Genomic DNA, 26135 nt, shown 5'->3' with positions numbered 1-26135 from the left:
TCACCTTGGGTTTGAGTGATGTCGCTCTGCGGTGTTACTGTGGTGCTCCTCCTCCTGAGAGGCCTTGAGCTTCTTCACGCCGGTCGTATCTGAGCTCTGCCTGCTCCTCTTTGTTTTCTGTTTGCCTTTATCAGCTCCTGAACTGGAGGAGTTTGGCGGCCTGTGCTCTGACGATCTGGAAATGGGAGTTGTTCTGCTGCTCTGCGAGTGTGCGGAGGTTTGTGTTTTGGTGAACACTCCGACAACGCGTCCCTTGGCAGGGCTCAGAGGGGTGGCTAAAGCAACAGTGGTGTTTGGACTGGAGTCGACAGTCTGGGCTCGGTTAATCGGCTGAGACTGGTGCTGTAAGTGGACGTTACTGACTTCTGTCTCTCCTTGCTGGTTGACGGCCATGCTGAAACTCTGCTGGGAGGGCAGGACACAGATGCTGCTGGCTATAGTTGTCTGCACAGAGGAGCCGAGCTGTGACATAAGAGGAGCTCCTGCTGACTGAAGGACCATGGGCTGATCTGACAGGCCCAGGGTGTGTGGACTGGCTTTGAACAAGAGGTTGCTAATGGGCCCTGTGATCTCAGTCGAGCTGAGGACAGGGGTGGAAAGGGAGACTGATCCTGGTGCAAGAATGCCAGTGGCACCACTAGGGGGCACAGACACAACGTTCAGCACTGACTGACTGGGGTTAAGACCAGAGACTGAGCAAGGTATAAGGTGAGTGGAGGAATCGTGGCCCAGAATTCCAGGCTGGGCGGTGCCAGGAATCCTCTGCTGAAGGAGAGTAGTGGGATCCAAGTACATAACCCCACCCGATTTTGGTCTCTTGATAATATTCGGGACCTTGCGCTGAGAGGCAGAGAGGGCGCTTAACTCGACCAGGCCACCAGGTTGACCTGGGATGCTCGCTGTTATCTGAGGAGGAGACAGGTTGATGAGGGTCATGTTGGGGGGGCCCACTTCAGACGGGGCCAGAGTAGGCTGGCTTCTGGAGCGGGCCAGCTTTTTGCTTTTCCTTGGCTGAAGACGAGAGATGGGCCTCTTCTTTCCGTGAGCAGAGGCGAGCACAGTCGGAGAGGAAGTGAGGGAGGAGGGACTGGACACTATGGCAACACTGGGACCCAGCTCGTGAGGCCGACCAGCCTCCGAGACCAGAATCTGGGGCTGGTCGTGGGGCAACCCGATGAGAAGCCCTGAGGTGGTGCTGGGGATTCCTGTCTGGAAGCTCGTCTGTGTGGCTCCTGTAAAGGTGTGAATCTGGGAGGGGTGAGCCATGGTGCCCAGGACTTTGCTGCCAGTAGGAAATATTGGCTGGGCCGTGGATAAAGCAGTGTTCAACCCTGTGGTAAGCGTCATAGTGTCCATCACTCCTGTGGCACTTATTTTTTGGGTGACACCATTAGGGACGGTCTGAAGAACGTAGAGAGGCTGGAACTGCTGGTTGACCACGATGAGCTTGTCAGGGCCCGGTTTGATGACTGCTGGGCTGGAGACCTGAGCCTGGGATGGTCCCGGGCCAGGGACTGGACTGGGGCTGCCTGCAGCTGCAGCCGGGAGATACTTCTGACCCTGAAGAGGCAGGGAGGGTGAACTCGGCAAACCAGGGGTGCCAGAACTCCTGGGAACATCCTGGTTACTCTGAGGTTCAACCACTTGGCCAATGGCAGGGCTGGGAATAAACTGCTCGGGAGTCATGTGACCCTCTGTGACTTGTGTGTCCCTGTTTCCCAATGTTGTAGTATCGCGCTGATTCTCAGATGGTGATACACCTGACCCTGCTCTTTTCTTGTCCCCACTCTTTTCTCCACTAATAGTCTCCGGGTCGGAGGTCAGGCCCAGCATAGTGCGGTCTGAGGTGTCTGAGATGAGACTCCCGGCGGTGTGGTTCTGACTGGTGCTGACCGAGGGGCTGCGTGTGGTCAGGACAGAGAGGTCAGACGGCAGCTCCAAGGGAAGATACGGCTCCTCTACAGATATGGAGCTATTCACGCTGCTCTCCACCACGCCTCCGCTCTCGGCGCTGGGCAGCTGCTGGGAAAAGTCATCAAACAGAATGTCTTTGGGCCGGTTGACGTCCACTCCAACGTAGCTCTCATCCAGGAGCAGCTCTGAGGAGGACGGCTCAGACTGCTGACCCAAAGCCTGCATGGACATGGAAGGCGTGTTGAGGACAAACTCCATGATGTCTGATGGCAAAATGTTGCCACAGTCATCACTGTTGTTGTTATCAGAGTCTGATTTAAGCAGGTCAGTGCTGAGGGAGAGCTGTGCCTCCAAAGGATCCTGACCCTGACTCTGTGGCTGGGACTTGACCCCGCCTCCTAGAGGAAGACAGTTTTCTTTCTGGTTTTTTCTGCCTTCTCGTGTATTGCCGCTCACAGCTCCACTGCTGTTGTCTGCCTCCTTGTTTGAGCCATGGGAGTCATGTTTCTCAGTGTGCCTTTCTCTGCCCCTTCTCTTCGGAGCGCTCTTATGTGGCGTGGAAGAGGAGGTGGCTGTTGTGGTGGTGGTGCTGGTGGTGCAGATGCTGGTGTCACTCTCTGAGCCATCATCAACGCCGTCCAGCTGGCCGATACGCTGCTTGCCTAAGGTCCTGTTGAACACAGCAGAGACAAGACATTATTAGACACAACAGAAAATAATCAGTAATACCTTTTTTTTTTCATGTGTAACTTCATTGTCAGTGCACAACATACATACATCCGAAAGTGCATATAACCTGGTTTTACATTATTACAAGCACACCAAACACGGCACATGGCCACAACATATCCCCTCTGCCCCAAAAACACATAGAAAAGAGACTCAATAAGTAAAAATGAAGAAATATTAGTTGCATTATAGAAATAGTTGACTTTTCTCTGTAAAATCGCTAACTAAAAGAGTCTTACTAATCCCCTAATATTATACTTAATTTTCTCTAATAAAGGATTTTATTAAAATAATTGTGTGTACTCACAGAGCACTCAGCATGTCCTCTTCAGCTTTTCCTTGAACTCTCTGTTGTTGCTGCTCCTCGTCTTTTAGAAAGCGCTGAAGCTGGGATCCCCTCCCCAGACACTGGTCTATCCCCTCTATCGACGGCAGGCCCTCACTGGGGTTAATTATTGTCCGGGTGAAGTTGTAGTAATAAGGGTCTTTACCCCTCTGTTTCATCCTGCTGTCCTCATCCTCGCCACTGTCCCCTGATGAAGAGGAGGTGCTCATATCATCTGCTCCGTCCACCTGCCCCTCAGCTGACTTCTTGCGCCCACCGGTCCGCCTCTTAACCACCGCCCCAGCTCCATCCCCACTGCCGTAAAAAGGAAGGTCTTCTTCACCATATGAGCGAACGCCATAGAATGGCGTGAGGCCGAAAAACATGTTGGAGCGTGCACGGGCGCTGCGACGAGGGTAGCGCCGCTTGGCCGACCCCGATCCGTCGCTGTCATCCTCATGTTGCTTATCATCCATGCCTCTGTCGTGGTCATCTTCAGGGCCGTCACCTTCATCCTCTGTGCCTTGAGTCAGGAGGCTGCGGTGGTCTCGGAGCTCGCTGCGTGAGTGCTCCTTGCGCAGATCCTCCTCCTCTGTCTGCATCGGGGTGTCAGATTCAGAGCTGTCACTGCTGCTGGCAGAGGGTGAGGAGAAGAGGGCGGAGCGGGAAGAGCGGCGGGTCCCCTGGCCGGCAGGAGAGACAGTGGAGGTGGTGGTCGTGGGACAGGAGGAAATACCACCAACAGTGCTGGTCCCATTAGGGTCAGTCTTGATGTCAGTTTTTAGTGGAGGTACAGTTGGGGGATTAGCTGATCTCTTTTTCTCTCTGGAGGAAAACGGCAGCTGGTTAGGTGTTGATTTGGTGTGAGACTGTGAGGAGGTCTTCACTCCTTTCTCTGGAGCTAAACCGCCCTGCTGCAGCTGCTGTAAAGTGTCCAGACTGGAGCTGTTCTTCCTCTCAGGACAGGAGTAATTCTCTCTGCTCTTTGAGGATGACCTGTCTGCTCCCTGGTTCTCAAGCTTCTCCCCCTGAGCCTTCCCATGGGCTTTCGTGCTGTTCCCGAGCACTGTGGCTTTGCTATTGCTGCTGTTGTGAGAGCTGGGGTTTGTCATGTGTGTGTTGGAGCTGCCTGTAGCTTTAGTATTGTTATTGAGAAGTGGAATTTTGTTGCTGCTGTTGCTGTTTTGGAGAGTCTTTTCTCTTTCACGGTCTTTGGACACCTCTCTGCTGCCTGCTGTCTTACCTTTGGGGTGTTTGTCTTTGGCAGCTGGGGCTGCAGCTGGGGAGGCCAGGTGCATGGAGCCTCGCTTGTCATCTTCTGCTGGTGTCCTTGACGGCCACACGGGCTTCATAGCTGCTGCAGCAGCCGGACCTGATGTGTAATCGTTTGATTTCCGTGCATTGGACTTGTGAAATGAAGACTGTGGGGTGCCAGATTTCCCTACGACAGAGTCCTTATGGAGTGAAGCTGGCATTAAATTTCCAGTGCTACCACTACTCTCCTTCCCTGAGCTGAGCTTGTCCTTACACTGGGCAATGGTAGAGGTGGGGGTGGCCCGATGACGAGGCAACAAACTTGCAGAAACATCCTCTTTGCCTGCGTGTTTCCCTTGTTTGTCAGTCTGCTTGGTGCTGCCTCCTCTCTGCTGACCGGTGAGAATGGCGGTGCCCACAGGAGGGGACGACTGGCCTGAGCCTGCAGGTGCCAGTCTGGGGCTCTTACTCTCACTTCCTGCCTGTTTGGACTGGCTGCCGGGGTTATTATCTTTCCCTGAGCCAGAGTCTTTGTTTTTCTCTGTGCTTCTATAACTGGAGTCTCTAGAGGGAGGTCTACCCTTGTCGGAGTCTCTGCTAGATGGTCTGTCTTTACCTTGACCTGAGTCTTTTCCTGTTTCCCTGCTGTATTGTCTATGCTTCTCAGAGTCCCTTTGCCCTGCATCTCTGCTGAGAGACCTCGCTTTTTCCACTTCCTTATAGCTGGAATCTCTTGAAGATGATTTGCTTTTATCGGTTTCTCTATTGCTCGACTCTCTGCTTGCCTGCCTCCCCTTCTCTGTCTCTCTGTTTAACTGTCTCCCCTTTTCTGAATCTCTTAAAGGATCTCTACTTGGAGGTCTTCCCCTCTCAGATTCTCTCAGACCTGAGTCTTTACTCGACGATCTCCTCTTTTCTGGCTCTTTGGCTGCTATTTCACCCTTGTCAGAGTCTTTTTGCCCAAGTTCTCTGGATGATCTGCTCTTGTCAGAGTCCTTCAAAGGTTGGTCTTGACTCGACACCCTCCCCTTGTCTGCATCTCTCACCCCGTGGTCTCTGGATGGATGTTGTCTGTTTCTGTCTGTGGAGAACAGTCTACCTCTTTCATCATCTCTGTGGACTGGACTCTTTGAGTCTTTGCTGGCATGTTTGGATTTTTCAGGGTCTCTGGCAGGGGAGGGGATGAGGGGAGGGGGTGAGGTAAGGGGTCGTGACACGATCTGAGGTGGGGAGGTAACTCCTCTCTGTCTGTTCAGCTGGTGGGGAGAGGGAGGGAGAGAAGGGGAGCTGTGGCGACGTGAGTCAATGTTCCGAATGCCGGGATTCACCAGGGAGTCTCCTACTGTCACGATCTCATGGCTTTGGGGCTGAGACGTACCGCCTGTAAAATTAAGAGAATTGGAAACTAAAATTGAGACTATCATTCACCTAAAATATAATTATTTTCAAAGTGATTCTGAAAAAGAAATATCAAATGTATCTGTAATTCTACAACCTCTTGAAACTGTTTTAAATCAAAAAAGAGATACATATTCATACCTGGAGAGGGCATAGGCCGGGGGCCTATTGAGCGTTGACAAGGGGGGTAGCTGGGGTGCCGGTTCCTTGTGTAAACCCTGAGCTTGGGGGTGTTGGCGGGGGAAAGGGTGTCAGAGCGCCTTGGGGATTCAAATGGATCTGGAAAGTCTAGAAAAAATTGTCACAAAACACAGTTTAGTTTAAAACTTTTTGTCACAAACAGGTATGAGAACTGGCAATATTGTATTGACACCAATGCTATAATCGACTCTGCTTCCTGGTTCTGTTGTTTGTTGTATAGATTCCCTCACTGAACTGTTTTATCCCCAAGTCTAAGCAAAGTGTAAAAAAAAAAAGGAATGAAAAAAAGTCTTGCATCTGACTCAGGTGTGCAAAAGATCCACTGTTTAACTGTTGAAGTATTAAAAAAATATTAGCTCAGCCTCTCTGCGCAGCACTAATGTTATTATAAAATTCTATAATATTATTATAACAGTATAATTAGCCTCAGTAACAGGCGTGTTGTGAAATGATAATTTTACAGACATCATAAGCAGCACTGTTGTCATCTTTCATGATGAAATGACACCACACTTTGTACTGTTTCTTTCCTTTCCATCATGACTCCTTGTTGAAAGTTTTCAGCACTGTAGATGCATGAGTTTAAAGACTCTGCTTTGCAACTGGCAGAAAAACATACTGCTGTCAATAAAAGGAATTCAGAAGCTCAGACGTTCTTGATTCGCATCCCTCGAATGAATGGTATAACACATTGAAACCTGAACTACAAAAAATCACGATTATGTATAGTGATGCATGTAGGTTACCTGCTATGGTGGGTGGGCTGTGGGCTATCGTGCGATTATCCTCCGGAGCCATCATGTTTTTTAGGTCAGACTCTACCACTGGTGGGTGACAAACAAGGATCCTACAGGTGTACACACAGCGCTTTCGAGCATCCAAAGTACTCCAGTACATCCTTGAACACCTGCAGAGAGGAAAGAATTAATTCAGTCTGCATTTTTAAATTTCCTCCAGCAATCAGATGTACTTTAATTGAAGAGAGAATGGTAATGATGGCACTAAAAATAACAAGACAAGTCTTTTTAGATAAATGAAACGGTATTTAAAAACTTACTGGTATCCTACAGGGAAGAGTTTGCGTTTGCAGTCTGAGAGTTCAGTCAGTATCCCCAAACAATCAATGGTCATGGAGCCTGAAATGATGACATTTAAATCAGCAAACAGGACACACTGGGAGTCAGTCAAAGAGAAGGACATTTAGCCACCACCAACATTGACCTACCTATCATCATGTGGACATTTTCAGGCTCCAGTCCTGCCAGCCACTTCCTCCTGAGACTAATGCCCTCCAGGTCCACCAGGATCCTGCGGGTCACCTCAAACCCAGAAACCACCTGAAGAAAAAATAAACAAACACAGAAAAGGTGAGGAGAAAAAAAAGAACCATCTTCCTTCAAGGTAGCTGCCATCTAAATGTATTAATAACCTTTAGATTTTATAGTAAGTAATGATTTTTTCTTACCTCTCCCTTGATGAGGTCCCTGTGCTTTGGACAATAGACTTTCTTGTCCTCCAGGAAGACGCAGTGGCACTGGCGAGCGCACATGAAGTGGTAGTTGCTTTTGCAAGAGGTGAGGCCACAGCCAACTGTGGCCCCTGGCTTTTGACACTTTTCACAGCGCTGAATACAAAGGACAACAGGTTGTAAATGTCTGTCCGATAATTAAACAATGACAATAGAGGGGGAACCTGTGAAGGACAAGTGTCTTACCAGCTGTTTTCCCCTGAGAACAGCCATGTGAACATTCTTCAGAGAGCCGTCGTCGTCTTCAAACACCTCGGCAGACCACAGGGCGCAGTTCACATGAGTCCACTCGTTCTGACCGATGTACAACAGCCTGCCACCCTCCTGAAACAAACAGGCATATTAGACAGGCAACACAAAGTGATTCTTATGTGTGTTAGTGTCAGAGCAGATTCTGAACTCACGTTTGTGTTCTCGTCCCCATACTTCAGACAGAGAACACACTGTCTGTTGTCACTAACTCCTGGCGGAGGAGGGAGCTCTGGGCTGTCTTCACGATCTGAAGAGAAGAATTTAGATGAAAACCAGTGAGTGACAAGATGTGCATGACAGTGTTTGTACATACAGCATATTTACCGTTTGCCTTACCAGGTAGGAGTGGAGGTGGTGGTGGCAGAGATGGAGGGAGAGGGGGAGAGGAGGCTGGAGAATCTGGTTCCCCTGGGGTTTTGGGCCGAGGAGCTGGGATGATCTTTTTCATGAGGTGGGGGAGCTCAGCGCGGGAAAGCTCCTGTCTCTCCTGCCACTGGGCGTAGTTGTGGTCCAGGGACGGAGGCAGCACAGCATTCGGGAGTAGCCCACTGCTGGAGAACAACGGCATCCAGAGACAGGCACTATTAACTTACGTCCTTTCAGTACCAACGATGACTGAGTGAAATGTGAAGTTGTGATTCCCTTATTGCCTGTTATAAACAACAGTACAATCCCAGAGAACTTCAAAATAAACACGAAAGTCATTATTTGGGTTTACAACTTCATTGAAGCCTAAGGGCATGAGAAAGACTCCAAGAACACAATTCAGAGTCAAGTCTGCGTGATGGGGATTTACACATGACAATGATCATCTGCAAAACTCGAGATTAATCGATAGGCAGCTTCCATGACAAAGAAAGGAGTTTTCCCTAAATATAAAAAGTAAAAATTCAGTCTTGCTTTGTGTTTTTTAATCTTGACAAGGTGGCTGAAAATATTTATATTCATGTTTATTCACCTAAAAATCAAATGCTACTGCTCCACCCACTCCTTTATCGTGTGTCAAGTCAAGCCACTTTTATTTATAAAGCCCATTATCACAAATCAGAGTTTGCCTCAGAGGGCTTTACAGCATACGTCATCCCTCTGACATTCGACCCTCACATCGACTTGTAAGTATGGAAGACTCTAATAACCATACATGTGATGTTTACATTTTCTTGACAGAAGTGTAGAAAAAAAGTTTTAAAATAAAAAAAAGCCTAAATTGATATAAAATAGGCTGATGTCTTCATGTGAGAAAATGTTTTCTCTAACACCACTCATGCGCAAGCTCTTTGATTTGTTAGCATAGAAAATACCCCTACATGCAGTCACCAACAAAAAGGAGTATGCAAGCAGTAATAAATAATTGCAAGGAGCAATGCCAAGTTATATAAAATACATATTTTCCCTCTTACTTGAAGTGCTATTTATTAAGCTAGATTGTTTTTGTGTGAGTTGTCTAGTGTTGGAGATAATGGCTGTGGAGATGTCTGCCTTCTCTCATATTTAATGGAACAAGATGGAAGCTACTGCCAGCTCACCTAGAACCACCAAGCTAGCAAACATCACAGCGCAGCTAAAGGGGACGATATTAATGGTTACATCTCACGCTGTCACAAGCACGAGCCTTTCGTCTATGAGTTAATGCATGTTCCCTTCTGTGCAGAGATACAGCTGGCAGGCGTTCAGCAGAAAAAAATGTTCCATCATGAAACTGCTCACAGCAAGGTCTGTAGATTATCTTGAGTAACCAGGTCATGATTTCTGGAAAGAGACATTGCTGTCAGTGTATTTTTTTTGCCGCTTTGAGCAACACAAGCTGAGTGCCACCTAGTTCCATTATACTGGATAAAAGGCAGACAACTCTACAGCCGATACTTCAACGCTCGCCAACTCACACCAAAACAATCTTGACTGAGAAACAGCATTACAGGTAAGAGAAAAAATATTCATTTTTGGTTTTTGAGTGAACTGGACCTTTAAGGTTTGGCTAAGTCAAGCAAGGCTGGATAACTGATGTGATGTGAAGTCTCGTATATAATAAGACAGCAGAGCCATCTAAATCCAGTGATGGCCACAGGATCCACTGGATGGATCATTGGTTTCCTGGGCTGAAGCACTGATTCATAACGCAACAGTCCAAACTGACAAGTAAACCATAATGAGACCACAAATATGTATCAAAGAGCCTTTGAATGAAATGTGACACTGTTACGGTTTGCCTCCCACAATGCCTGGAGGACAGGCAGAGTAAATGGTCTGGGAAAGCCGATATCTAAATTTAAGTAAGCTGGTGACTGAAAGAGTTTGTGAATGAGTGAGTGAGAAAGTGTGAATGAGTGTGTGTGCGCGTATGTGTGTGTGTAGGAAAACTTCCAATATGCAGAGCAGTAAACATACCATTCATATACCAAGTAGAGCACCACAAAACAGGGGCTATAAGCTTTGAGTTATTGCTTGTAATGATGTCAAATGATCTGTAAACAGCATCAATTATTCAATATGATAATTTCATTATTCATTATTGATGTAAAGGCAAATGCACTAATAAGTAGTGCTGCTGTCCTCCATGGATAGGTTTGAGGTAAGTGTTCACATGCTTATACAGACAAAGAACTAACTACAACTTCATTAATCGTGTATTTTCAAGTATTTACATAAAAATATAGATGTTGACTTTTCAGTCCATGTTATAATAATCACATGAATCAGTACTTCTGTGAGAGAAGGCCTCCAGTCATTTATTACCCACTTAAATCCATCACTAAGCTGCTCACTGGGCTCATTAAATCAGAGAAACTGAAATCAATGTCATTACTGCACCTTAAAACTTAACTGGTACCTTTAATCACAGTCACTGTCCTCAGATAAGGCATTTTGAAAGAACCTCATTGATCCACTCATGAATGTCTCAAGCTGTTGAGAGAGTCCTCTGCAGTTTTTTTATGTTATGGCTGAGAGAGTGTTTTAGTTGTGATTCCCAAAACTGAACATCACACAGATTTGCTCACCACTTAAAAAGATAAAGTGACAAACTAAAATTCTGATCCTCCCTCTTGGCTGTTATTTTCACTCTTTTTACTTCGAGGCTGTTGTTACAGTCAGCCCACACATTTTTATAAATATTAGTTTGCTGCTCTCCTCATATATACAGATGATGGTACAGCCTGTCCCAGAGAAACCACATCTTACTCTTCATTTCAATAATTATAGACCTGAAGTTCTTGAAATCTGCAGTTCTTCACCAAGCTCCTTTGGACGGGTTCACATTACAGGAGTATTAAATTCGAATTTTCTTCTCTGTCATTATGAACGTAACTCGCACTACAAGTTTGGAAAATAACAGTACATCACACACTTCTCAGTACCACTAACATTGAAAGCAGTGCCTGTTAGGGGTCTTAAAAAATCTCTTTGTGACTTTCCTCATATCAGTTTGAGCTCACATTTTAACTTTTTGTCTAGTACTTTTGCCTGATTTTATGGCTCTACTTTCCATTGCTTTATAATACCACAATTTTTTTGTGCAAAATTGCTACAGGAAGTACAAAAAAATCTACATAAAACATTAAATAGTTACATCATAACACTGAAAATAATCTTAAACCAAAAGCACAAGTTTACGTGTTACTCAGAGCAGCTGGATTATGTACACTGAACTGACTACGGTGTGATGGATACTCACTTGGCGGAGACTTTTTGCCTTTCCCAGAGCCTGGACTCTTTCACTTTGAACCACGGGAAGATTCGGTCCATTTGCTGAAACAGAAAACATTTGATATAAAGCACCTGCACAGAGCTACATTTGGGGCAAGATTTTGGTTAATTACACTGTTGACCACAATACTGAACCATAGTGTCTACAGGTATCCGATACCTTTCATGCTTTTTAAGACCTTTTCTAGATTAATTCTAATCATTTTTTTTTTTTTATCCAAGAATTGCAGGTAAGTATAAAGTTCCAGCTATATATGCAGCATCGTGCAGAGGTAGATGTAGGAACAGGGTTACTAGAGTGAGTCAGGTTAATCTACATTTTGCCATCAGTTAAGTGCAAGTACAAAGTAAAAAGACATTATAGGCTCAGTTGTAGGTTTAAGGTTTTGTAACATCAGGTACGTTGACTTTTATGCAGAAGAACTAGCCTAATTTTGACAAAAAGAACTTAAAAGATGATTAATGAAACCAGATCAAATGTTTGTGGCAATTGAGGCCTCACAAATTTACATTTCAGACTATTCAGTAACTTTAAGGGCCTAATATTTTAAAATTGAATTAAGGACTTTTTTATATTTTTTAAAGACCTGTGGATACCCTGTTAACCTATGCCTACAACAAGAACACCCTAATCAAAATTAAAATTAAATTTTATTTCAACATGTCAAAAAGAAAAATGAGAAATGATTATACAAACAAGCCGACCGACCAAAAAATTAATATTTACACATGATTAAAAACAAAGCAAAAATAAATTGTAACACACGACGACTTGGTTTACATATTCAGAAAGGAGTAAGAAGAGGTACAAACTTATTTCATCCCACCCCTTCTACGTAAGTTATTGAACATTAATTAAGCAGCTTCATTATCAATTTAACCCCTATACTCTAATTAATTTATGCATCATATATGCATACACCCACATACCCGACTCCAGTTTTACTCCACAACTTTTCTTGCTGATACGAACACTGTAAGTCTTTTAATTAAATTTTCAGCTGAAATTATAACTCCCCTTTCAATCACTGAACAGCTTTTGAATATTTCATAGTAGTAGGTTATGAGCATGTGTGTGATTATGTGTGAAACTGCAAAGAATATGACATTGTGTAACTTGAGAAACAGCACTTAAACTGACTGATATGACCCAAAAGTGCACAACTGTCCTAATGTCATTGGAATTTAAGAATTTCAGTGGAATCTATGAATACTTGTGAGCTGTACTGTTATTTTGTTGTTTTCAGCGGTGCTGAGAAGACGGAGTCGATTTATGGATCTTACCCGAATGAAGAAAGACTTGACCATGCTGTTGGCTTTCCTGCTTTCTGGCTGGCCACCGTCACTGTTAATGGCGGTCTGAATTATTCGTGCGATGTCATCACTGAACTCCAGCTGGGAGAGAAATGAGGAGCAGACACGCAGATGCAGAGAGTGATTGTTAAAACAGTGAAGTGATGATGAACACTGGTGGAAAGGTCACTGCAGTAGATGTCTGTGTTAATTTACCATTGTACAAGACAGGCCTGACCGCAAGACCAGGACACGTATTGAAATTTACTATTAAAAACGCTTTAAAGCTGTGACTCTTATAAATACAGACTGCTCTGCGAGAGCTTGTGATGACATCTGAATGAACCTTTATTATTCCAAATCATAAGGCAAAAAGATTTTCTCATGTTCGGGAAAACATTGTCAGCCTGCATAGATCCCTTCTATTCTCTAATAAATGTACAATAAACATACACACATATGGTATACAACACACTTTAATGGTCTTTTGAAACTGCCGGCTCCAGTTTGTCACAACAGCAGAGACACTGCTCAAAAGATAACGTACTTACCACTGATTTGTAGCGACCCTGATCCATCTTTTTCTCAACAGACTCCAGGTCTGGAGGGGAGTCACTGGGAGGTGTGGGGGTGACTTCTGTCAGGACTGGAGGATCTGGGCCCTCCGGTGAACGACGAGATGGAAGACTCTCCTCTGTTTCTGGATTCAGCTCTGGAGGCTTCACCGCCTGTCCCAAAGCCAGAGATTTACGCTGAGTAAAGATCTCACTGTTATGTTTATTTTAGCTGTGGTTGGAGCTTCAGCTGTATGTAACTGAATATGTCTGTGTACCCATCAGTGTTTACTCTATATCCATGAGTGCAGCAATATAATAAGGTCAAGTACACCACTAGTAAAGGAATGAATACAAATCTATGTATACTATAATTTCAAATACAGCAATTTGAACTGAAACCACAGAAGAAGAAGCAGCAGTGTGTGTGTGTGTGTGTGTGTGTGTGTGTGTGTGTGTGTGTGTGTGTGTGTGTGTGTATGTGTGTGTATGTGTGTGTGTATCTAACCTGTCTGTAGCGTAGCAGGTGTGAGGATGTGCGTGAGTTAAGCAGTGCAGTAAGGACATGGCGGACGCATCCCTGAAGCTCTTTCTCCAACGCCGTCCTCCATTCAGCCGGATGGCGCTCCGTACATTTGGTACACGTGTAGGCAACACTCTCTGGCAGCTTTGATAGCAGTTCGTACATTTCGTCTGGGGGACAGCGAAAAAAATGACAGGTCATTATTGCTCCCATTATTAGGTCTTTCAGCATCACATCAGCATGACAGCACTCACAGGATGGCCTGTCAGTCAGCCCCACACACACACACACACACACACACACACACACACACACACACACACACACACACACACACACACACACACACACACACACACACACACACAAACACACACACACACACACACACACACACACAGGCACGTGCACGCGCGCGCACACTGACAACTGACAAGACAAGTGAAGCGCAACAAGTACTGCTGCATACTAAACACTTCACTCTGCATGTGAAGAATAAGCAGTAAACTTTTATTTTAGACTATGTCAACACAAATTCAATTTAAAATATGATTTTTTTGAAAACGAGGTCCATTCACCCAGTGGAACTGTGTTTTAGCACCATTTCAGAAAAATAACTGTCAATCCTAACACACCGGAGAAACACATATCACATGCCGGTGTTAACATGGAGCATATTGTTTACGCTGCAGCTGGTTGTTTCGTTGAAGGAAATGTTATGGAGGAAGAACAGCACTGACTAACTGAGATTTACCGTAGACAAGGTTTCCGGAAAAGTGTCACATGATACAGGTGTGACAAACCACTGATAACGGCCAAAATACACAGACACAGGGACACAGACGTGCTGCGACATGTTTGCTGCGGCATGCGAGGCGCAGCGGAGCACGTCCGTCATAATCAACCAAAGCTACTACACTGACCAAGGAAGCCACATTTTTACTTTGCTTGTCTTTTTTTTTCTCTTTGAGAGGCTCTGCGGCCGTCCAACAGGTGAGAGCTACATAGAACTGTGTGAAAAAGAGTATCTGTTGAAAAAACTAAAAAATGCATATCTCACTGTTCAAAATCCTGCATAACCAACAGCATTATGAGGGCGATCACACCGAGACGGGCGCTCCTCTCTTGCTGCTATGCAACTTAATTTTGGGCAGTTTTGGGCGGTTTTGGGCACGCATAAAAGCTGAAATATTCTCAACTATTCCGCTCAAGGCATGAATTCACACCACTCGTCAATGTCACTTTTGGCAAAGCCCACGCAGTCCTGCTCCCAAGGTGCTCCCAGCTGTCTTTCCAGATACGCTTCCAAGGCGTTTTTGGGGTGGTTGCACCTGGCACTATTGCCCCCTGTTACTTGGCAAAACTCGATATGTAGCAGCCACACGCTGCAAAGATATAGTCTGTGTAGCTCATAAAAAACCCTATTCTGTACAGACTAAAAAGCAATCCACAATTATTTTCAAATTAAAAGGCATTTGGCAGCGTTTTCAAAAGTCTACATTTTAGGGTTTCGGAAATGCTGGCGTGGTGTGGACTTCAGATGTAAACGTAGCAAATAATGTATTTTAAAAGCAATTATTGGTGATGTAGCTACTGACCTGTCAGATTCTCACACTTGGCATGAACCCAATGGTTGCAGCGGCCACACTCCATCATCTTGCTGTCGTAGTCGTCATCGTCATAGCACTTATCACACAGTGGGCAGAAGTTTCCTGAGTGAGAAGAAGGTGACAGGTATGGCAAGTTTAGACCATTCAAATGTTATTATTCTAATGACCAGTATCTGCTTGAAGTTACTTATGAAGTCTTCCAAAGTCAGATTCTTAAGAAATCCTTCTTGTTTAGTCTCAGGAAGAACACCAGTATGTGTACTGACTCCTCAACAGCGAACAGAATTTTGGGTTGCACGTTTGTCACTCACCTTTAGCAAAGAGTTTGGCACAGTCATGACACATGGAAAAGTCATGTGACCACTGGGCATCCCAGGACTTCCCAGGTTTAGTGGCTCCACAACTTTTACAACGCACACACTTGGTGCACACCTGAAAACACAAAAACAAGGTGGTGACTGCATGGCAGAAACTCGCAGGCAGTTGTGTAAAGAGCAGGAATGGTGTGAGAGTGTCACTATGAGAGGAGTAAAATGTTTTCATAGACACGGCCTGTGAGAGGGTCCCATTACTGTAAGTAACACTGTTGTGAGAGTCCGTAAAAATGTGTGAACAAAAGGAGAGGTTTGTGAAAAATGTGTGAGCGTAATGTTAAAGTTTGGTCAGACACCGGTGAAACTGTTAGAGTTACATTAAGGTGAGAGGGAAAAGAGGAGTCTAAAGGAGGAGTGGTGTGTGTCCATACCCAGACTCGCTTCTTCTTGGTGGGTCTGGTAGGGTGGTTGGGACCCAGGCACTCCGGGTGATAGCTGTTACGGCACTTATTGCACTCTAGCAGCTGCTGCTGCTACAGTGACAGAGGACAAAAGTAGCCAAATTAGTAAAATTCACCCCAGCCATCTAGCATTATTTTGAAATGCATGAATGAACAAATTAGATTCAACATTATAATGTTTTCTAGAGGGTGAGAGAATCTAAAATTTTCTGCAAAGGTTTAACTACTGTGCAAAACCTGGTTTATTAACTGCTACATTCATCGTGGGCTTTATAAACCATGGACCATCATTAACAATGGCATTACCATGTAGCTATAATGTAGGCTGCATAGAACTTGGCAGGGTTTGTAGACAGCCACTTAGTGACAACTGTAGTAAAGTTTTTGCTTTTGGCTTTGGGTCGTCACAATTAACTTTATAATTAGAGTTTTTCCGCTGCCTCCAATACTGCCTAAAATCCTGCATTCCAACGACACATCAAATTCCACAAAGAGCCCAAAAGCAACAACGATAACCAACAAAAATGTTAGATTTATGGTTCTGGATGGCCAACTCATCACTCGTCGAAAACATGGGATTTCGCTTTTCGCTGCTTAATGGATCGGAACAGTATTTGGTATCGATTTATTTGGAATTTCAGAACATCTCTGTTTATAAGACACAGCTGTTTTTTCCAGTTGCAAACCAAGAGCCATTTATGCATACCAAAATTAAATATCCACAGACAAGTGAACAATTGTTTCATGAGACTTTCTATTTCTCTGCATAAAAAGATATATTAAAGGTATCTTGTGAAGTTTTTGACGACTAGTAGAGATACAGAGCAAGATTTTTGTGTAAGTGTGGCTCCCTGATTTGTTTGTTTTTGTCCACCTGCACGAGGGTGCACTTGCATCTGCATGTAGATAAATATTTCTGCCAATGGTTTCACACTATTCCACTGATTAACAGGTGGTGGTAACGCGGCAACACAGGATTACAACAACAAACGCAGGGAGGAAGAAGACTGCTTTCAAGTACAACATGGATGTAAACAATACAGGACAATCCTGCATTGTTGGTTTGCAAGAAAACTCCACAGGACACTTTAAAGTACGATTTTTAAGATCATCTAGACTCACAGACTTTGCATGATATTATGTATGTACAGCAGTTTGAAATTCCAGAAGTCTCACCAGAAGCTGAGATTTCAGGCTCTTAGCGCCACACTCTGCTGAGGAATCAGAGCATCAGAGACTTGCTGCTGTTGAGGCAGTTCTTTGGTCGCAGATGAAAGCCAATCAAAGTAAAAGTGATGTAATGCCCTTTAGAAAATATCTATTTCTAGTTTCTTAGCATTCAGATCATCTGCAGACGTGTTGGTGTTTAAAGACCAATAACCAACAAATCTATAAAACGATTAACATGCACCAACAGGACAAACAATCCAACGGGAAGTTGATTATGTTACTTAGACCAAACATGTTTATGAAAATCCTAAAGTGACAACCATACAAGACTCGCCCAATGCACATTTTACACAGGACTTGAGATAAATAATAAACTCATGGCGTGAATCCAGGAAGCTGATTAAGAGCTGTCTGTTGGCAAAGCTAACAGGCTTCTTTCTAGGGAAGATTCTCCAGCCTTTACACACTGTCACTCCACACTGAGCTTCTTTTGTGTGCAGCTTTAAAATGAACAGAACTGTTCTGAATGGCTTACTTTGGTTTTCTGGTGCTGGCGTCCACAGGCCTGGCAGAACCTGCATCGTCGACAACACCAGTTCTCAAACTGCTCCTGGAGAGGGCGCTCCGACTCCCCCAGGCAAAAGAGATGGAACGGTTCACAGCATACCTGACAGAAGACAAACTACGAAGAGACGTAACAAACACAGGGGAGAAAGACAGAGACTGTTAGAATATAGGTTTAATGACTGCTCTGACAAAAGGACAACAAATTAAAAGGCAAACAAGTTTTAAAGACAATGACTATTTTTATTACCTCAACATTTCCACTGCTTGCACATAAGAAGCAGAGCACCCGGGGCGTGACAGGCACAGAGGTGAGCAGGCTGAGGCCGCCAGCCTCCCACACCTTCTCCACATCATGGTCCCTCTTGAAATCCACTCTGATACGATGCACTCCGTCGCAGGGCGCTCTGGGCTTCGCCTGGCCCCTAGTCGAGGGAGTGCTTAGCCAGTTTAAAGTACTGCTGCTGGGGGGTTTAGTGGTCAGCGGCTTCTCATGTTAAGCAGACAAGAGGAGAGCGACAGAGGAGGGTGAATATCAGAAATTACACATGATCTACAAGTTTTGATGTGAATTATGTGAGAAAACGTAACTGGATAATGACTACTTCTTACCTTGTCTTTTGGTCTCTGTTTAGGAGACGGAGGAACAGAGCGAGAAGTTGGCTTCTTCAACTGTTTTGATTCACCTATGAAAAAGAGACAGAACGAACGACACATTTAGACTGAAAGTAAATAAAGAGGATTAAAGCTGTGAGGACTGCAGATTATAACCAGCTGAAAGTTCTCCTGGTTTGAATTCCTTCAGTGTTTATTGTTCAGGAGGTTTTTGCACAAAGAATTATCTGCAGGTCTCCTCTTCTCAAAAGCAAACAGACAATGATTTAAACCAGTAGAAATACTAAATAAAGCCGTTTCATGTCACAATTTAATGTGCTGTTTGGCATATCGCAGATGGTCCGCTAGCCCAGCACTTGCTAATGTGCGCTCTCCTTTTTTCTCTCATAACTTAAGATCCGAATGCTCAGGATGTTTTCACCAGGAGCTGAATTTTCAGAGCTGAGAGTATTATCAGAACTCTCTTCTTCTCCAAAACAAACCAACCCTGTGATTTAAACTGATAAATACGCCAAATAAAGTAGTTTAACGCAAAAATAGATCAGTGTTTTTCCGACAGGCTTGTCATAAAGGGGATACTAACTACACTGGCCGAGGCGAAAACGTGAATGGCGCCTTTTAGTCTTTGGTCTGTCTGTTCTGAACTACAGTAGAAACATGTTGGTGTAACATAGTAATCTCTGAAGATGAAAACCTGCTCCCTATGTAGACATAAACAGCTCATTCTAAGGTAACGAAAACACAGTCATTCTTACTGTCAGGTGATTATACACTTCAGGAAATATACTAATTGTATTATATTCCGTTTCTACCAATTGATCCCCCTAAATCCTACACACTGGACCTTTCCAACTTTGATAGATTGCAAAAAGTGTGACCAGTTGTTTACCTGTATCTGAAAGAGTTGTGGTTGCGCTCGGCTGTTGTGATGAGTGCTGCTGGGGCTTCTTCTTGGGCTCGCTCAGAGGAATCTTGGGTGAAGCATCTTTTTTTGAAGGCGCCTGACTTGTAAGAGGCCGTTGCAGCTGTTGTGATGGTTGATGTGATTGCGTAGACTGGGAGGGGGAATTTTGGGCTGAAGATGACGGGGAAGAAGACGATGACGACGAAGACGATGATGAAGTGGAAGAGGACGAGGACGAGGACGAGGAGGAAGAGGTTGGTACAGACTGCTGTGGTTTGTGTCCTTTCTTACTGGTGACGCTGCTTGAGACTGAGAGCTGTTTGGCGTCTGGTGACGGGGCTGGAGACTGAGTCTGGGCTGTGACTGTGCTGGGTGCCTGAGGGGGTTCAACCGGGGCAGGGGAAGATGCGAGGGCTGGAGATGATTGCTTCGATGAAGGCTGCTGTCTGGACTTCTCCTCCGCCAACTTGAGTGGAGGAGTTTCGCTCTTTTTGCGGGGAGGCTCCTCCTTCGGTGGTGCAGGAGTAGTTTTAGGGACAGACTCTAAAATCGGTCCTTTTACCGGATTGAGACCCTCCTTCTTCTCAGACAACTTGTTCTTTTTCTTGTCTTTCTTGCCTTTGCCTTGCTTCTGAAGAAACATTTTTGAGGGCATCCACTGCAAGTTCTGACACTTCCTCATCCTGTTGACAAAATTCAAACTTTAATTTCTTAAAAATGTAATTAAAGTGAATTTGTTATTCAAGACCTACTTGAGAATAAAACAATCATTGTGAAAAACATCAACCAAGACTCACTTGCAGCATTGTTTTTTAATGTTTCGTCCTCCAAACTTAGGCTTATCGAGACAGTTGGTACAGACACCACAATCTTCTGGAACTTGGCAGCCTGAGCACTGACCACAGCGTCGTGACCGACGTCCCTTCTTAGGAGGAGCTTCTTGCACGGCCTTTTGCCGTGTCTCCCGTGGCTTTATGGGAGGGGACTGAGGCTCTGCCTCCTCTGAACCTGCTACTGATGACTTGTCTGTAGGAAGAGGTGGATTACAAATACCGATTACTGAGACACAATAGTACAGGATTTACTTAACTCACCAGAGTTTAAGAAACTAAACCGTTTTTGGGCCCGGTCAGAAAAAGCACAGCAAATAAATGCTTTGCACATTGTTGCCCCTCAAGAAAAAATGATTCAGATAATAATGTAAACATTGAGTTAAGGCCCATTATATATGACATGTATTGCCTAAATTATTGCACTTTAGACTCTAAGCATCTTCTCTATGATATACTGCTTCTGTTGACTAATCAACAGTTTAAGATTTGGCTTATTCTTAATTAAGATAGTCAAAAACTGCTTTGTTTATCTCAGCTGTGAACAGCAGTAGTTCATTGCTAGCATTTCAGCAGAAAAATAAAACTTCCATTTAAAACATATTTTAATGCATCCACATTTTCACAAATACCTAGGGCTATAAATAACTATTACTTTTACTGTTGATTAATCTGCAAATTCTTTTCAGGATTACAGATTAATGGTTAATTGGCTTGTTTAGTTGATAAAATTGTTAAAAATGCTCATTATAATTTCCCAGCTAAAGCCTGAAGTGATGTCTTCAAAATGCTTCTTTTATCCAACAAACACTCCCAAACTATCAAACATTTACTACATCATACATCATTTCATAAATGACAAAAAAAACAGCAAATTCTTACATTTAAGAAGCCAGAGCCAGCAAATACTGCACATTTTGCTGATTTTCAAAATTGTTGGTGATTAATTTTCTAACTAATCATTGCAGCTCTAAAAAAAATATAATGTGAAATGTCCAGGAACTTGTCTGTAAGATGTGTCACAGATGTCTTCAGAGTAAATGAACAGGCAAACATGGGAATGGTGTAACTGAGCTATTGATATGTCACTGACATCATCGTCATCCTCAACCTTACAACATTTCACATGTTCCAACATGGCATGAAAGCAGTCAGAATAACAGGAACAGGGCAGCCAAACTCTGCTCGTTCCATTGCCACTTCACTGTGTACTTGTGCTCTCATTGATGACTGGATTTCTCTGCTGTTGTGGTTGGTCTGTCCCCACTGCATGCAGCAGAAATTTTGCAGGACTCACACAGATGTTGCGTAACAAATACAAAACGCTATGTTTAGTCGATCAGATTGCTTTACACTGAATCGTTAAGCACACCAACCTACCGTATACACCTAATATCTACAGTATATGGTGTACAGTGGTGCTAACTAAGCCCCCACTCAGAATAGGCTTGTGTAAAATGACCTGATAATCCCAATGATGTGTAGTTAGTTTGTCCAGCTTTATGATTTTTTTTATGGATTCTTATTCTGTACTTTTTTCCTGTACTGCTATCAGTGAAGTAAAAAGGCTAAGTGCGACAGCCAAGAGGCTGTAAATCACATGCAGGTCACATGAGAGGTGACTGTGCTTACCATCATTCCCCATGGAAGATAAGATCTTCTCTCTCTCCTCCCAGGGCAAGGCACTAAGTGTGGGCATGTCATCAGGAAACACTGCCCGATTACGGCCAAGAGCCACAGCTGCACGACGACATACATGCTTGATGCGTGGACCACGGACTGAGGCCTCTGACGAGTCACTCTCTTGACCCTGCTCACAAGCACACATCACCACAAGCAAATGAAACAATAATTTGAAGGGTATGCTTTAAAATATTAGCAAACACACTGTCAATCATACACCACCACAAATATACAATGCAACAAGCTGAGATTTTAGGATGCTGTTGAAGTGAGATTAATTTAATTTGTTGTGCATGTTTCATGAAACCAAATAAAACTCTTTCTGCACAATGTTCCAAAATGATGATGATGATGATGATGATGATGATGATGATGATGCAGCAGGTGCAGATGCAGATAATGAGGTTACATGGGAGTGTCATGACTAGAGGTTGGGCCAAAGCTATGAGTTCAACTGAGACAAGGAATTTTTATTTTCTTGAAAATGTGCAACAACCGCCTAGAACCATCTAAACTTTAGATTAACAGAAGAAGAACAGAGGAGTTTATTCTGGAAAATACTTTCAAAAGAGCAGCCTGTGTCGCTTTCTGCATAATGCATGAGCCTAGCAGAATTCCCCTTGAGTAACACCCTCTGTGGGACTTTCCTATTATCAAGTTTCACTTTGAGTACAAACACAGGTTTCTATTTATAGAAAACATTCATAGCATCATGTAAAAGTCACTTGCTTGTGGCTATATGATGAGAATGAGAAAAACAGATAAGCTTTGTTCTGGAGACACATTAACCACAATGTCAAGACATGAACAGAAAAACTGACCTGGCCCTTCGTCTGCTCTGCAGGCTTTAGCTTACTCTTCTTTATCTCGAAGAGCTGGGCTTTGGCCTTCTTCAGTAGTCCAACTACCCGCTTGTCGGTCACAGGCTGTTTCTCTGCTTGTGCCAACATTGATCCAAGAGAGGAGACAGGGAGCTGTTGTCTGCCTGGCTGCCCTGGAAGGCTTGCTGTCTGCTGGCTAGGAGCACTTTGTTTCTCTTTCTCCTTTTCCCCATCCTCCATCTCTGCTCCCTTCTCAGAGGATCTGCCTTTCTTTGATAGGCGTCCTTTAGCGATGGACATGGGCACAGTGGAAAGGGGCCCACGCACCTCTGAGGAAGCAATTTCAGAAACCATGTCAACTGACATTGATTTTTTTCTCCCTGGAGCCTTTTTTGGAGCAATAGATAAAAGGGCATCCTCAGAGTCCCTCCCATCCACAGTGAACAAGCTGGAAGGTGCACTGGGGGAGCCATCTGGTGTAGAAACCTTACTTCTTTTCTCCGAATCCTTTCTCCCTTCCCTCTTATTTTCCTTCTCTTTCTCTCGGTTTTTCTCGGAATCCCTTTCTTTTTCCTTTGGAGCAGGTTCCTGGGGAGCTGACAAGCTTTTCTCTTTACCTCCTTTCCCAGCTCCTCGCCCTGTGTCCTGGGCACTGGAAGGAAAGAGAGGGAAAACTGGGGAAGAAGTGGATGATGTAGTTGACAAAGGAGGTGGGTTTCCAGCAGCCCCTCTCCTGCTATCAGGTGTCCCTTGTGGAGCCAGGCCCATAGATACGGTGGAGAAGGTGCTGAAAGGAGGAGGAGTTAAGGCACTAGTGGCGAGTGGACTTGCAGAAACCCCTGGCAAAGAGCTGGGATTACTACAGGACACAGAGCCTGTCAGCCCAGACATCTCAGAGGAGCCTTTCCCCACAGACATTGGGCCTCCTATTTGGCTGCTGCGTCTGGTCATCGAGTGGGAAGGGGACCGCGGATGGCCACGTATTGTTCCCGGGACCAGTCGTCTCCTGCGCCGTGAGCTTCTGCTGGAGCTAGACGATGTCTGGTGTGGGGATAGAGAGCCAGGGCTGCTTCCAGAAGATGACTGCAGGGTAACAGACTCAAATATCCGAGAGTGGGCCTCGCTGGGTGTAAACCGTGGGGCGCGAAGCAACGGGCTGCGCTTGTGGACTGGTGCATCGAAGCGGGATGAAGAGGGATGTTGATGGTGGGCATGTGGGTGAAGAGGGGCGAACAGACGAGTCCCTGTCCCTGCTCCGCTGCCTGGCGCAGGAAACGCCACTGGAGAAGCTCCCCCTGCTCCACTAACACCTTGGGGCAACAGCCCCACATCTTGAGCTGTGAGAGGGGGAGGACGGAAGTTGTCAAATATGGGCTTGCGGATGAGGCCCTCCTTGGCATATTTAGCTGAGGAAAAGTACTGCTGCTCAGGGTGGGACAGGGACGTCCAGCGGAAGGTGGGCTCTCTCAGAATCGAGCGGCTTCGCTTGTCTGACAAGCCAGACAGAACTGACGGTCCAGCAAGGAATGGAGGGATGGGGTGAGTCATCCAGGGAGACTGCGAGTGGTGTTCACTGATAGCAGCTGTATTAGAGGAAGCTGACTGGGGAGGCTGTGGAGGGGTGAGGAGAGGGGGAGGTGGAGGTGAAGAAGAGGAGGAGGCTGTGGAAGAAGCTTGCTGGGAATTTACAAGTGTAGAGGAGGACATCAGCACTCCTGTTGGTGGGCTGATGAGAGGCTTCTTAGCCGTGGTGGTGAGAGTCTCTCTCACCCTCTGGCTCTGACCTCCCCTGCCGACTCCCTGTCCTCTTCGGCCTCGTCGACTCCTCTCTGGCAACACATGCTCCGGCTCAGGCTCAGAGGGAGGAGAGGGAGGCCGTGAGCTGTGTAACAGGTTGGCCTCCCTCTCTCCCTGTGAGGACGGAGAGTGATCCTCTGGCTCTGACAAAGCCTGTGTGGCCTCAGAAGCCTGGGAGTCGCATGATGAGTCATCCAAGCTGGGGCTGCTGGACCTGGAAGACTCTGCAGAGGAGAGCTGGGAGGAATGCTGCGACACGGCGCTTGAGCCGCAAGACGCCGCACTACTGCTGAATCGCCCGTTGGCGGCATTGTTGTTGTTGTTGTTGAGCAGACTGACAGCTGTTGACGGAGCAGTGGGGACGGGGGCAGGAGGTGGAGGAGGGGGGAGGGAGTCAATCGGAGCTGTAGTTCCAGTGCTGGTGACAGCAGGTGTAGAGGAGGCCAGTACAGGAGCAGGTGAAGAGGAGGTGGTGGAGGTGGGTTGGGCAGATGTGGAGACAGCTGCAGGGGTTGTTTCTAACCGTGCGATCTTCATATGGGGTGGTGGGCTTCCAAAGCTGCCCTCATCTTCAATGAAGCGCTTGGGGGTTTTGATGATGCGAAGGGAGACAGTGCTGACCACAGGCATGATGAACTGCCTGATGTTCTTCAGCTGAGTCTTCCTGATGCCAGCTTCGATGGCTCCTGCCCCGTTACCCCCGATGGCCACAGCTTCTTTCTCCAGTCGCTTCTGCGCTCCTTTCTTGGCGCGCTGCAGCAGCTGTTTAGCGATGGTTGCATCAGTGCGTTTAGAAGAGGGGACGATCCTGACAGGCTTTCTATGGCGAGGGCTTTTCCTGAGGCCCACTGTCCTGCCTGGCTTAGAGGGAGACGGGGAGGCAGGTGGATTGGAAGAGTCCTGATCCTCAGCACCATCCACATTACTCAGCATGGGCTGCTGAGAAGTGTGTGGCTCTGTGCCTCTATCCCCCCCTCTGACTCTGAAGACTTTCTGTTTCCCTTCCCCACCTTCAATGGAAGTAGGCAGCTGTGCAGCAGCAGCGGCTGCCGCCTCTGCTTTGAGACGCTCAGCTGAGGGTGGTCGCCCTCGTCTGCGTCTGGGGACACCGGGCAAAGTCTTAAGCCGTGACTTGAGAGGGGCGAGTTTAGTTGCTCTCAACCTCTTCAGGTTGGTAACTTTGGATTCACCCCGCCCACCTTTGGGAAGCTTTGCCTCTGTGTCATGTGGCTGAGCAGAGCCCAGTGGTGTCCTCTTAGCGCCCTTTCTGTCCTTGTCTTCCTCTGTGTCCATGCCCAGCTCAGAGCCAGCCTGCCTACTGTCCTCTCCTGCTGCATGACTGCCTGTACTCCAAGCTTTCTTGCTAGTTGAAGACGGGGGTCGACCTCTTCTCTTTTCCCCGGTGCCAGGTGGCCTCCCAGGTAGCCTTTTCACCCTCTCAGCTGGCCTTTCAGGGCCTTCAGGTTTGGCCTGTGTCGGGGAGGGAAGGGAGGAGGGGGAAGGTAGACCTGCAGCAGCTTTGTGGGCAGTGAGGGCCCGTGGGGGACGACCTCTAGGCTTCCTCTCCTGTGCGGTTGGGCCTGCTAATAAAACCAGAGAACAAAACAGAGGACATTTAGTCAGCATGGATGCATTTGACTAGGACAACCTGTACAAGCATCTCAAGACAACAGTAAGGTCCCTGATAGACCGG

At 45.8% G+C, this 26135-nt stretch overlaps 1 protein-coding gene across 4 annotated transcripts in view; it reads right to left on the bottom strand.

Annotated features, from left to right (window-relative positions):
* Nucleotides 1-26135, bottom strand: part of kmt2a (lysine (K)-specific methyltransferase 2A) — a 51044-nt gene that overhangs the window by 11111 nt on the left and 13798 nt on the right. For 2 of the 4 annotated variants that reach the window (XM_042486338.2, XM_042486339.2), the window contains exons 3-26: nucleotides 22646-26025; nucleotides 21774-21951; nucleotides 20109-20337; nucleotides 19297-19994; nucleotides 18405-18478; nucleotides 18043-18279; nucleotides 17764-17910; nucleotides 16029-16130; nucleotides 15595-15715; nucleotides 15272-15385; nucleotides 13659-13843; nucleotides 13148-13324; nucleotides 12588-12698; nucleotides 11272-11345; nucleotides 7938-8152; nucleotides 7754-7848; nucleotides 7536-7673; nucleotides 7287-7445; nucleotides 7047-7158; nucleotides 6879-6957; nucleotides 6568-6728; nucleotides 5762-5908; nucleotides 2951-5603; nucleotides 5-2584 (exon numbers count right to left, since the gene is read on the bottom strand). In XM_042486338.2, coding sequence (XP_042342272.2) covers nucleotides 5-2584; nucleotides 2951-5603; nucleotides 5762-5908; nucleotides 6568-6728; nucleotides 6879-6957; nucleotides 7047-7158; nucleotides 7287-7445; nucleotides 7536-7673; nucleotides 7754-7848; nucleotides 7938-8152; nucleotides 11272-11345; nucleotides 12588-12698; nucleotides 13148-13324; nucleotides 13659-13843; nucleotides 15272-15385; nucleotides 15595-15715; nucleotides 16029-16130; nucleotides 17764-17910; nucleotides 18043-18279; nucleotides 18405-18478; nucleotides 19297-19994; nucleotides 20109-20337; nucleotides 21774-21951; nucleotides 22646-26025 — 12166 coding nt within the window. The remainder of the gene's footprint in view (nucleotides 1-4; nucleotides 2585-2950; nucleotides 5604-5761; nucleotides 5909-6567; nucleotides 6729-6878; nucleotides 6958-7046; nucleotides 7159-7286; nucleotides 7446-7535; nucleotides 7674-7753; nucleotides 7849-7937; nucleotides 8153-11271; nucleotides 11346-12587; nucleotides 12699-13147; nucleotides 13325-13658; nucleotides 13844-15271; nucleotides 15386-15594; nucleotides 15716-16028; nucleotides 16131-17763; nucleotides 17911-18042; nucleotides 18280-18404; nucleotides 18479-19296; nucleotides 19995-20108; nucleotides 20338-21773; nucleotides 21952-22645; nucleotides 26026-26135) is intronic. The other 2 variants (XM_042486342.2, XM_042486343.2) reach the window with 2 other exon arrangements.

This window comes from Plectropomus leopardus, chromosome 6 (assembly GCF_026936395.1).
Source record: "Plectropomus leopardus strain MGB_pleo_1.0 chromosome 6, ASM2693639v1, whole genome shotgun sequence".
In the NCBI taxonomy this organism is placed as follows: Eukaryota; Metazoa; Chordata; class Actinopteri; order Perciformes; family Serranidae; genus Plectropomus; species Plectropomus leopardus.
This window is presented reverse-complemented; position numbering and strand designations above follow the sequence as displayed.